The 13,781-nt window shown below is 39.9% G+C and overlaps 1 protein-coding gene across 3 annotated transcripts in view; it reads left to right on the forward strand.

Annotated features, from left to right (window-relative positions):
* CSMD3 (CUB and Sushi multiple domains 3) overlaps window positions 1-13,781 on the forward strand; it is a 1,168,908-nt gene that overhangs the window by 514,061 nt on the left and 641,066 nt on the right. For all 3 annotated transcript variants that reach the window (XM_077808852.1, XM_077808853.1, XM_077808854.1), the window contains one exon: window positions 11,803-11,924. In XM_077808852.1, coding sequence (XP_077664978.1) covers window positions 11,803-11,924 — 122 coding nt within the window. The remainder of the gene's footprint in view (window positions 1-11,802; window positions 11,925-13,781) is intronic.

Genomic DNA, 13,781 nt, shown 5'->3' on the forward strand with positions numbered 1-13,781 from the left:
AACTAAATCATCCCAGCCAGGGCTTTGTCAAGCCGGGCCTTAAAAACCTCTAAGGATGGAGATTCCACCACCTCTCTAGGTAACTCTAGATCAGCTAGACATCATCCTGGCAATTCTGGTACAGTCTGTGGGATGTCTATTGAGTCCAGTACTGATGACATCGGTGTCAGCTACTTTACTATCATTGTTACCAATGTTACTGTTAGAGAGCTTATTCCTTCACTCTCCCACTTCCCTGGTCCTGCTCGCATGAACAGAGAGCAACAATACCCGAAGTCCGAAGGTGCAAACAATTCAATGTTTATTGGGGTGAATTTCCAGCAAGCTTAAATACAAGTTCCTTTTTCCTTATTTTCGAATCCTGACTTACTACTTGTTTGTTATTCTTAGCTATACCTTAACCAATCATTCTACTGAAATTTAACTAACCAATCCTAACATATTGTAACATGATTATGTAACCAATTATATCCCACCACCTTAATTAGTTTACACCCAGCAAAATTAATTATACAGCAGACAGAAACAATCACAGAACCAGACAGAGATTATACAGACAAACAATAGCAAAGTGGGAACTATAATGACAAAACAATGCAGAAGTGAGGATTTCACGTCCCAGCTATTGATAAGTGAGTTCTTGCCAGACAGGATGCTATCAAACTAAGTTTCCTTTTACATTTTCTAGGCACTTCCCTTTCTCTGGAGGTGATAGGAATACAATCCTGTCCTGATAGTGCCTGACAGCCCAATAGCACCTTATTTCAATGTGACTAGTTTGGAATGTGAGGATGTGACTGTTCGCTTCCCAGCTTATGGCTGCCTCTGCTGCTTAGCCAAAGGCCATAGCCTAAGAACAGGGCCTCAAACTGTCACAGTAAGAGAAGGCCCTTACACCAGCAGATAGTGATTTTGATTCTTTCTTTTATACCTCTAGAACTAGCCAAGTGATAAGAATACCCCTAAATTCTTAAAGTACAGGCCTTTGCAGACAGGCCTGAATATCTATATCCTAACGATTACCTGCATATTGGATTTCAGTTGAGGCTGGACATTTGCTGCTTCTGACTGAAGTGGCTCCTCTGTTGCTAGCAAACTACTTGGAAAGACCCTGAACTCCATCTTGAGGAAAGTCTCCTCTCTTGAGCTGCCTATCCTGCAGAGAGAAATTGGGGTTGTTCACAGTGAGCTGGGCAGGTGTTACCACAGGAGAAAACAATTGGCTCTGCTTCCTTCCTTTTCCTCCTCGCTGTATGACTCCATGGTGAGAGATTCCTCCTCTTCTGTGCCTAAGAATGTTGTCATAGTAAGATGGAAGTACTTTAAGTCAAAGTTGCAGAAACTATATGAAGCCTGCATCCCAAGCAAGGGGATGCAAACCAAGCTGGATGAGCAAGCATCTCAAACAGGTGATAAAGAGAAATCAGAAAGCCTACAAGGAATAGAAGATGGGATGGATCAGCAAGGAAAGCTACCCCTTGGAGGTCAGAAAGAAAGATAAAGTGAGAACTGCCAAAAGCCAAGCAGAGTTGGATCTTGCAAACGGAATTAAAATCAATAGTAAAAGGTTCTATAGCCATACAAATAAAAATAAAACAAGAAAGAAGAAGTGGGACCACTAACCACGGATGGTGGTGTGGGGATTAAATATAATCTACGCATAGCCCAACATCTTAACGAATACTTTTCCTCAGCTTTTAATAAGGCTAATGAAGAGCTTAGTGGTAGTGGTGTTTCTGTCAAATTAACAATTTCAAGCAATTAGTTTCTTGTGTCTGTCCATTCACGCCAATCCTTCAAGTATGATCAGTGTCTGCATGAAGTTGTTAGGCCATATGGCCATGTGCACTTATGTGGTTCAGCATGCATGACTATACCATCATCCTCTTCACGGCTGTTTGAAGTTGGTATACTTCCCGAATTGTCAGTTGTTGGATGTCCTATTGGTGGATGGATCAGGTACACCTTTGTGAAGTTGTTCCTTTTGCCCATCCTCCACTGGTCAGGACCACAGTTACCAATGTCTCCCCAATAGCTTGGGGAGTGTTTCTGGGTACATTGAAAGTTCAAAGTTTGTGGACAAAAAAGGAAGCTTCCTTTCATATCAAAGTCATGGAGCTTAGATCCATTTTCAACATGTGCCAGATTTTCAGGCACAGATCAAGAGCACATATTCTCACCAAGAATACTGATGAGGAAAACCTCCTTCTTGTACCTGCTCACTTACCAGGTGCTCAGAATCACTTGGCTGATCACCTCAGCAGGAATTTCTCCCAGAATCATGAGTAGTTTCTGATGAGCAGCATGCTGAGGTCCATCTTCAGAGCATATGGCATTCTGACTATTGACCTTTTTGCAACAAATGACAGAAAGAAGTGCAGTCAGTTTTGCTGTCAAGTGGATCTCAGTTCAGGCTTTTTAAACTGAACCTTCCAGCTGAATTGGGGATCAGTATTGACATATGCCCTCCTTCCACAGCAATCTCACTCATTCCACGTGGAGTTCTCAAACTAAAGCTGGATCAGGCCAAACTGATACTCATTGTGCCAGATTGGCCAAGACAATGATGGTTCTGTAGTTTTGTCAGTCTGTTTGACCTCCCAGATCTCTTCCCCTCTATTCCAATCTACTGACTCAGCACCATGGTCAAAATTGGGATCCAGTGCTGAGCGCTTTGCATCTCATGGCATAGGTGCCGCATGGTTATCTGAGAAGGAAGGATGGTGTTCAGTAAGTTCTACTTAATAGTAGTAGAAAACACTCCAGTAGGGCTACCTGTTTGGCCAAGTGGAAACCTTTTTTGGTTTGTTCAGTACCTTGTGGAACTCAAGAGAGGCTAGCCTGGATTCAGGACATCTTGAATTATGTAAGAACATAATAATGGCCATCCTGGGTCAAACCAATAGTCCATCTAGCTAAGTATTCAGTCTTCTGACAGTGATCAGATGCTTCAGAGGGAATGAACAGAATAGGTCAATTATTGACTACCTGTCCTGTCCCAGCCTTCTGGCAATCAGAGGTTTAGGGACACCCAGAGCATGGAGTTACATCCCTAAAATAAATTGTCCATCTCTTCTAATTTGTGAAAGAGGCAGTTGCTTTGTGGAACCTTAATACTGTGTTGTATTATGGACCTCCATTTGAGCTTCTGGCAATATGTTTTCTGTCCTTCCTTTGCCAAAAGACAACCTTTCTTATTGCTATAATTTCTACAAGGAGAATGGATGAACTGCAGGCCTTAATAGCAGATCCTTCAGATAGGGCCACTTTGTCTTTGAAAAACTGCATAAGGCCGCATCCAAGATTTTTGTTTAAGATGGTTTCATTTTAATTAAACAATATGCTTACCTATATTCCTATGCCAAATATGGATGAACAGCACTTTCATACTTTGGATGTGAGACGTGGCATTTTGGCACTTTATCTGGAAAGGACTAAATCATTAGAGCACTGCAAATCCATGGATATCTGCTTTACATCCGCAGATATCCGCATACGTGGACCATTTTTGCAGATTGGATGCAGATACAAATTTTGTATCTGTGCAGGGCTCTATAAAACTTTTTATCACATTGGCTTTTTGTCTCCTATGCAAATCGGATGAAGGGTCAGAGGGTCTCCACGCAGACAATTTCCAGAATGATCATTTCCTGCATTATGATGGCATATGGGATAGTTCAGACTGCTGTTCCTCCATTCAAGGGGGGGCCCAACCAGCTTCCCTTGTGTTTCTCAGTAATGTTTCTATACAGGACATTTGCAGGGACACTACTTGGTCTTCTATTCATTTAAAAAAAAAATACTAGACGTGTTGACTGCATCTTGGTCAGATGCAAACTTTGGAAAAGCAGTCCTGTCACCTCTGTGTATATAGACTCCGAGCCCCACATCCTTCTGATACTGCTTGTGAATCATTCTGATTAGAATACACATTTGTAATCACTTTAAGAAGGAAAAAATGGTTATTTACCTGTATTGCAACAATACAATACAGTAAATGTGTTGTAAATAGTCATGGGAGGAGCTACATGGCCAAAGTTACTAGTGAGAAAAGTTCTTCAGCTTTGGTGCACTGGACACATGCACAGCTAACTGGAATACATGTCTGCATGCATATCTCAAAGAACAACAGTTACTGTACTGGTAGGTAACTGTATTTTGTGTTTTTATTCGGTTGCAAGAAAAATTTATATCCCCATATTTACCTCATTAAACTCTGGTTCAAAGAACTCAAAATCTGTATACTGTAAGCTCTTCATTTTTAATTTTTGAGTAAGCATTTTGACAGCCGTTGGTCCTGAATATGACACCATACTACTATACTGCTGCTGTTCTGCAAAATCAAAGCAGAGTTCTAGTTCTTGAATCCCCTTTATTGTCATGGGAAAAAAACATGAAGACATTTCAGTATCATAGAAGAGAACTTTGCATGTTGACTGGTTACACTGTGCAATAACAGACTATGAGGTTTACTTTTGATTAGGTGGTTTGAATAATTTCAAAATGGTGAATATACAGTGATGCTCTTCATAGTCCACTAACATGCCATGAGCAGCATATTTTCTTGTATTATGTGTGTTTAAATCTATAGTGTTCTAGAGAAACAATGCTAAAAACCTATTTTGTTTCATCCCTATTTCTGTTTTATAAGACTTTTTCTATACAGGAAGTTATTTTGTAAAGTATTACTAGGCTAGGGAATACTCATACTAGGTACTAGTCAGTGCTTTTTCAATGTTTTCAAATCTCTTGATCTGTTCAGTATAACTGGGGAACCTGTAAATGTGCCCATGAACCTCTGAGGGGAGAGAGGCCAATCCTTAACTGCACCTGTCCTGGTTTTGTAGAAAAGAGAGAGGAATGTCCAGAACTTGGGATGAAGATAGCTCCTAGGACTGTCTTCTCACTTTCTTTCTTTCCATAGAAGATCAGTAGTTAGGCACTAGCTCAACATCCCTTAGCACAGATAGTCAGGAGAGGGGTAATATTTCAGGCTTCTCATACTAAACAGAGCTCAATTAGGGGAAGACTGTTTCATCTGAGTGAAACAACAGAACTGGGCTAGTCTGTACAACACAACTTAAATTGCTCTGTTACTGACATTCTTTCAAGTGCACCTTACTGTGTATGCAGACCACAAGGTAACCTGTGGCTCTGTTTGCCATTGTTAAGTAGAGGAAAAGTAAGTTTCCATGAATCATAAGAACATAAAAGCTGTCCTATTGGGTTAGACCATGGTCCATTTTATCCAGTATCAGATCTCCAACAGTAGTCCATACCAGAACGTCACGGTGCATGCATAGAATAGGGCAATTATGGAGTAAGCCATCCCTGTCTTCCACTCCTGACAAGATCAATTTGTGACAAGGGAATTTGCTATGGAATTTGGTATAAGCATGTCTCTGTTATCACCAGGATGTGAGGGGTCTGACCTAGTGGTCAAAGCAGGATTCAGGCCAGTCAGATACCAGGAGGTCAGAGTACGAGACAGGCCAGAGGGTAAACCGAGAGTCAAGTGTCAGGAGGCAGGGAGGTTCGGGTTACCGGGAGATCATAAGTAGGAGACAAACTTGAAAGCAGAACCATGGATTGATAACCAGAGGCTGGCCAGGTCAGGATATCAGGAAGTCAAGCCCGCAGGAGTGGGGGACACCCAGTCCAGAGAAAGGTGGATCCTAGTTACATGGGCAACTTCCTGTTCCTATGCTGGGTTTAAACAGGGGCTGTGGACCAATCAGGATTCTGCAAGTCATCTTCCAGAACTGGGCTCCTCTCTGAGTTCAGCTCCTATTCTGACAGCACTTAGCAGTTCCTGGGTGGCAGGTTGGCACCTCCTAGCTCTAAAGACCTGTGTCCTGTGGACTAGGCTTCAAGACCCCTGGTCCCTGGCAACCTCAAAATTGTAGAAAGTGTTAACCACTATGGAGGAAAAAGTTCTGCTGGATGAGAGCAGGGGGAGGGGAACAATGCAGGGAAAGTTTCCTCACCTCCAACTCCCTGTGTTCTCCAGGCCTTGCCTCTGTAGTACCTCACACATGAGTTGGGTAGCTACCTTAACAGCTGCAGTAGCTGTTGGTGCTGGGCTGAAGGCCAACCTGTCTTACCTATGGCTTTTGTCTAGAGATTAAATATCTAGGTCTGTTCTTCAGCTCCTCAGCCTATCAGCTGGTATCTCTGACTTCCTAGGCCAGGAAAAGGGTGGGTGCGGAGGGAAAGGAGGGCTCCAAATCCAAATCCCACATACTTTTGGCATCCAAAAAGCTGAAACAAAAAAGTTCAAACAATTGTTGTTGAGGATTCTTTTGTCTGAAAATGTCAATTTGAAACTAAATTTTTCACCTTGATTTCTCCTTTGGACAAATTAAAAAAAATAATCAAAATTGAAAACTTGCTACTGGTTGTATAGAAGGCAGAGTTGGACATGCCTGTCAATAGTGAAAAATCTGCAGTTATAGTAGATAGATGCTAGATGATCATAAACAGCTAACATTTGTTCAGTCACATGTGCAGAGTAGAATTATATATAATTACACATGCATGCGCACACTGTAATACCAGTGATATAACTTCTATTACAGAAGCAAAAGCACTAGTCTCTTGTGTCAATTGCAGAACAATTTACATAAGGAAGAAACAAGCATTACAAAAAGGCATGCTGTCTATACACTTCAATAAAAATAATTGTAAAATATTAATGAAAAAAATAACACAGCAGTTTAGTGTCTGAAATGTTTGCCAGTGACTGAGAGTACAGATCATGACTCTCCAGCCAGTTGAACATAGATAATTATTTATTCTTTTAGACCCTTATCCTAACAATCTCTGAGTAGCTTGCACTCTCCCCCCCCAACTCTTTTGGGATATTTCAGAAGAGCAAGTCTCCCTCTGGGTGCCAGCCAGTCCTTACTTTGCCATGACATTCTATTCTTGTTTGTAAGCTTCTCTTCATAAGCTTCTCTTCATGGAACTTTTTTTAAGACATGATATACTTCGTTAATGTTTTGCGATGGAAGGAGGCTCTGCAGATCATGTGTCTAATCTCTAAACCCTATAATGACTATGATTCACTGAAGTAATTATGAGCATGCCTAATTTTCAGTACTTGAATACTTTAATTGATTTCAGTGAACATAGTCTCAAGTTTAACATTAGGCACATGCTTAAGTTCCTTGTTGAAATGGAGCCAATGTGCCTATTTCTCTGAACAAACATATTCACAGTTGCAGTCTCTTCAGTTACTGTTTTTTGAGAAGCCATTTCACATAGTAATTAGTCTGTATATTAAAAATAAAAAAAAATCTCTGATCCTTTCTTAACTTCATTTAATCTCCTATTACTTGTCAGGTGCATTGCCCTCTTAAATAGTTGTGTGTCATTCCCTTTTTCAATGCCTCTTGGAAAATTTCCCCCTCATAATCTCTTCTTCTAAATGGATATAAACCTACCTTTTCTAATGTTTCCTAATATTTAGGAATACCTCAGCCATTGATATCATTTTTGCTCTCTTTGTACCACATACAATTATTGAATATTCTTCATGAAATAAAGTCTAGGTTAGTCTAGACTCCAAAAATACCCTTTGTACCATGTCCTCAGTGATATCTCCTGAGGTATTGATTTCCCTGCTATATACATCTGTACTCTGTTTGCTTTCCTAACTGAAGCTAGATATGGAACTTTTATGGAGAGTTTTCCTCTTCAGTGATGTGCGTCTTCCCCTTGGTATCAAAATGTTTTTTGCTATTTTCAACCCTATTATTCTTTATTTATACAGTAAGACTTAAGACGCTTATCAGCTCATGTTACCTCAATCTTTGTCCAGATCTAGCCTTCCACCTTTTCGGAACTGGTAGATCATACCTATATAATGCCATTTGGCATTGGCATACTTTTCTTGTATATTTATTATCCAGGATATTGGAAATAAGATCAAGTCTAACATAGGTGTAGACTCCAAGGGTGCTCTGGGGATCAAGCACTGACTGAAAATAATAGGGGGTGCCCAGCATCCATGAGGCACCAGTAGATGGCAGTCACATGTACATGGTGTCCAGTGAAAGCCGAAGGTAAAAAGCACCCACCGGCAACACCAAAAGTCAGCACCTGCGGAGCCTAACCAGCTGTACAAGTTGGATGGTACAGTCCGGTATGCCATACCAGCAAGATACTTATAGTTGGTACGGTGTACTGGAAAGACAGAGGAGGAGCAGAACATGAGGCCACCGCAGAACCATGCCCACAGCTCCTTTGGTGCGGCTGTACCGCCCCCAGTCGTGCCCCCAGCCCTGTCCTCTGGTGGGGCTGCTGTATAGATGGAGCATGTATACAGCTGCATCGGAGGAGCTGCGGGCTTTGGGCTGCCCAGTGGCCTCACATTCTGCTCCTTTTGCCGCTGCAGTTCCAAAGCCTCCAGCACAGCAGAAGGAGGACAGAGCTGTCACCTCTCTCACGCCACAGGTAGCGGGGGTGGATCATGGGGAGGGGATAGAGAGAGCGGGGGGGTCCTGGACTGGGGTTGGGGTGGGGAGGAGTCACGTGGTGGGTCACATGAGGAGGTCATGTCCCCCCCCCCCCGTTAGATGCTGCCTATCCCTTGTACCAGTAAGAAATTTATTCCACTTGCACCACTGAGCCTAACACAGAGCATTAATTCTCATCTAATCTATAACTAGAATCCATTGTTAACAGTGAATTTCTTATTTTTTACTTATTCCCTGCAGTGCTGTAGGAATGAGCACAGAAACATTACAGCAAGTTAATACTTAGGTGAGATGGCTTTTGAAGTATGCCTTAACCTCAGAAGGGTTGTCAGGAAAAGTTTTCATAACAAAAATGTGGGATATCTTAAAAATATTAAGGAAACAAACTGTCTGCATTGTGTTTACTTTCCTTCTGTGTGAATGAGACTTGGCTTGTATATGAATCATTAAAAAAATAAAAGGAATATACTAACTTTGTATATTTTGCAAGAATTTTGTTTTCAATACTACTAAATGGTAACTGCTCTGCCATCCCTAAAGATAATCACAGCTTTCCGAGTTCTTGCTTTTAGATATTTATTCAGTGGTTTGTATGCTCTATTTTTTGGGGGGTGAGGGAGGAGAATAATATGGATTCAGCTGATAGTTCTACATCAGATCAAGTATATCATAGTTAAAAATCTAACAATCTAAAAATCTGGGTTTTTTTCCTATTTGATTTCAGTGGGATTTCAGAATCTGACATATGTCATAGCCTTTTATGTGGTACTGTGTCTAAAACCATCTTAAAGTGAAATTGAATAATGGCTCTACTGCTTTATATTTGCATTCTCAAAAAACTAGGACTCCCATTTTGATGATCCCTTCTTTTTTTTTTTCTTTGTTTGTCCTCAGCCAAGAATTCTGTGTTGTTCTAATCTGTGATGGTTTTGTCTATTTTATTATTTGGGAGTCATCCGTGTTTGAAAGGAGCCTACTAGATAAATACAGTTATGAAAGTTGCAGACGAAAAAGATATATTAAATCATTTACTCCAGATTCTTCAATTTTCTTGCCATGCCACCATATTTTGATATAGATATTCATGACATTTGTATGAGATTTAGACATATATGCAACCTATTAAATTACAAGAGAGTGTGGAGGTGCAATTGTGTGTGGCATTGGTTAATTAACAAATAAAAGCAATGTTTTCATATAGTTATTTTGATTTATAAACTGTTTAAAGCAAAATGCACCTGACCCAGGTTGTTGGTGACTTTGACAAAAAATATATAATATTATATTTATGCAAATTCAGCTGATTTGAAACAGGTGATGCTGAAGGCTTAAATAGATTAACAATATTTTACCATGACTTCCAAGACTCATGTCAAACCCATCACTTTTCCACAAACCTCTAGTTGATATTGAGGAAAAGGAGCTTTGGAGACCATCATTTTTGGTTGTTATAGAAACTACAATAATTTCATGATAATGATTACTTTCTTGTTAAGAACATTGAGCTTGTTATAAAATATCTTCTTCTTTCTTTTCTTTAGCAGTAGTGTTTTCAAAATATTTTCTTTTGCAGAAACATTTTCAAATACTCTGTGTGCAAATATAGCTAAATGAGCCATGCTGGTCACATGAGTCAATTAATCAAAGTGGAGAGAACAAAGAAGTTATACTTATAGTTTTTAGATATTATTTCTAAGTTTTAAAGATGGTTCTTGATATAGTAAGTAATCTTTTTGTGTAGATTTGCATAGGAGAACAACAATTGATGTGAATGAAACTTGGAGTGTGTGTTCAATGAATCTATTAACTTGATCTCTTACTCTCTCAAATTTGCTGAGTGACATACATACTGTAGTTAGTTACCACTGGAAATGCAGATGGAAGTTAATGCAGGAAATGTAAACAGGAGTTGGATTCTCTAAGGTTGGAATAAAGAGTAGGTAATGAACAGTGTGTGGACTTATTTAGTATCTTAGTAAACCTAAGTTTCCATTTATGAAAACCTCAGGAAGAGATCTGCATCTTAGAACAAGCTAGCTTTGATTTACTATCTACCCTTGCCCAAATTAGCATGCTTTGTCAAAGTGTAAGCAAATTGTTTGACAGATTCACCTATCTTAGTCAAAATTTAAATCAGTGAAGTGAAATGGTCTGCCAGACTCCAGCATGAACAATTATTTTTCTGCTTCTGCAGCTTGCTCACTACAATGCTACAGGAATCAGCACAGAAACATAACACAAGGCTCAGATATAGCTGAGGTTGCTTGTCAAATGTATTGCTTAACCCAGGAAAAGGTTGGTGAGGAATATTTTCAGCACAGGTATACAAAATGTCCAAAAAACCCCCAAAAAACACAGACACAAAGCCTATATACACTATCAATGAGAGGCTTGGCTTGTATGTTGTTTAGGGTATGCTTATTCACAGTGCGAAATCCTGGCATTATGGCAGCCAGTGACAAAACTCCCAATTGACTTCAACAGGGCCAGGATTTCACACACTAGGTAATATAGCACCTTTCTCCACAAATGGTTCCATTGACTTCAGCGAATATTTGTGGAGTAAAATGCTACTCGTCGTGAATAAGGGTGGCAGAATCTCATCCTAAACAGAGAAGACAAATCAGTTAATGTTTCATATTTTGCTAGAAAACTGTTTTCACTACTACTACTACATCTAAATGTAAGATACCCTGCTCTATCTATAAGTAGTCACAACTGACTTTTTAAAAAAATACATTTACTTAGTAGTTCACATGCTCTGTTCTTTAAAAACTGGTATAGCTTACTTCATATAAGGGCAGAATCTACAGAGTCCCTTTGAAAGATCTCATTGTTGCAACCATGAATGTAACTCCAACAGAGATAACAGCAATAGATGTGCTAGCATGAACAAAGGACAACTAATCCTCAAAAACACTCCAGTAGTAACAGTGCGCTTTGTCGTTAAGTCTGGTATATGAACACTTCTCTTTACAGGTATTTATTAAAAGTAATGAAATAATGTATTTATCTTTCTCCATTGTGCTGCTTTATTTAAAATAAATAGAATGGTTACTTTGTATAATCGTGGTGCACACTCTTTTAATCACAGCTAGTTTGTTTTGTGTGTTTTCAAGGGCAATATCTTGAACCTTAGAGTGTGTGCATTTTACTTGTGTCCCAGAATAATGCAACACAAATATGATCATCTTATATTGCAATGGGTATATTGTTAACTGGTATTCTAATCCTTTGCATATTTTAATGAGAGAGAATGTTTCATGCATTTGCTGTACATGTTTCATGCAGGAATTATAAGTTAAACATTTTATTTTTGCAGTAAAGACTTGTGGATCTAATCTTCAGGGACCCAGTGGCACCTTCACATCACCCAATTTTCCATTCCAATATGACAGTAATGCTCAGTGTGTTTGGGTCATCACAGCTATAAATCCCAATAAGGTAAGTTTAATACTTAGTGCTACTTTAAACAAAGCAACAGTACAAAAGCATGCACAGACCCTAATATTTATTTTCATATTATTTATTACTAAAGTGCAGTTCGTATTTCTTTGAACATTATTGGATATGTATGGACAAATATTGAAAGAATGATGAATATCTGAGAGTATTTTGCTTTTTGTTTTCCAGTAGATGCGATCTTGTTTTTGATGTAATTCACAGTTTCCACAAAAGTGATACTTAGTAGAAAAAAGTTATATCAAAACAATAAGGGTCCAATTTTGCTGTGACTTACAGTTGGAAGAGTTGTATGACATGAAAGATACTGCTATATGGGTGGTTGGGTTGCAGAATCTGTAATGGCATCACTGGGGTTCTGACATTTGGTGAGTTTCATTTAACTCTGGGGAAGTGGAAAAGGTGAATAACTGTATGATTGACTAATTGAACCACTGTACTGAAACACATGCCCAGGTAACCAGTGCCCTCGGTATCAGTAGCTAAATTCTGCTCACATGTACCCCACTGCAAACCTGTTGACATGAATCGATTTGCACTGATGTAATAGAAAAGAAATTGGACATGTATCTCAAAGTGACACTCTGTTGAGGAGCATCTTCTTTTGTGATAGCTATTACAAAGCTGGATGTGCCCCTTAAACCACCTTTATATTACTTACTCTGCCCCATACCATGGACCCCTCAGCGAATTCTTTGTGGATTTGTGGTTCTGCAGTGCAGAGAGGACAAACCATGGGGGGAGGGGAGGAGGTAAAGCTAGCAGTACATTTGTTACATTTGCTAAACTGCAGGAAATCTTCAGAAAAGATAAGTTAATATGGCCTTATTTTTTTTATCTGCAAGGAACACTTCACATTGCAGAACCTGGTTTAAAGTGGGTTTCAGGGCACCTGTAGGGTTAGGGTTAGGGTTTCCATTAGAGCCATGCTGTTAGATACCTAGGTAAGGGTGTGAAGCTCTGGAGCTGAAAGTAGAGGCACAAGTCTTCTGCATACATGGTTGTGATCTCCAGTGGATCTCCCCAAGATCCTTGGGTGAGATACTTGTTCGTTCCTATGAGAAGAATGCTGATGCAGGTGTAATGGGGTTTGGGCAGGGATATGGTAAAATGGGATCCTACCTTACCCTAAGTTATCTCGGTGGGATGAGAAGCAATAAGTCTCTTACCACCCCAGGGATTACCCAGAGGGACAGGTTGGGCACGGCTCCCTGCCTGTGAGAAAGGATAGGACACTAGCCTAAAAATAGGAAAAAAACTTTTTAGCAAGTTTCAAAATATACTAAGGTACGTCTTCACAACCCACCAGCTCTATGGGTAGTGATTGATCTATCGGGGATCGATTTATCGTGTCTCGTCTAGACGTGATAAATCGATCCCTGAATCGATTCCTGTACTCCACCTCAGCAGGAGGAGTAAGCAGAGTCGACAGGGGAGCCGCCGCGGTCGACTCACCACTGTGAGGACGGCCAGGTAACTCGAACTAAGATACTTCAACTTCAGCTACGCGAATAGTGTAGCGGAAGTTGCGTATCTTAGTTCGAAACATCCCCCCACACCCCGTGTAGCCAAGGCCTAAGCAGTTGAAAGATTTTAATATGTACTAAAGCAATCCTTATACTACTTCCTACACCCAAAGGAAAAGACATATTAAACTATTTACTCTATATGTATGCACATACAAAACCACTTTAAATACTAACAGTCTCTTTTGAGGGGAATCTCTGCTTTGGTTTGATAGTTCCAGAAGTGGGGTGTGATGAAGATAATGTCCCACCCACTGGGTTATGGCTTTATTTGGAGTTACACACAAATTATCACAGCAATGTTTAGATGCTC

Source organism: Eretmochelys imbricata, chromosome 2, assembly GCF_965152235.1.
Source record: "Eretmochelys imbricata isolate rEreImb1 chromosome 2, rEreImb1.hap1, whole genome shotgun sequence".
NCBI classification, from domain to species: Eukaryota; Metazoa; Chordata; order Testudines; family Cheloniidae; genus Eretmochelys; species Eretmochelys imbricata.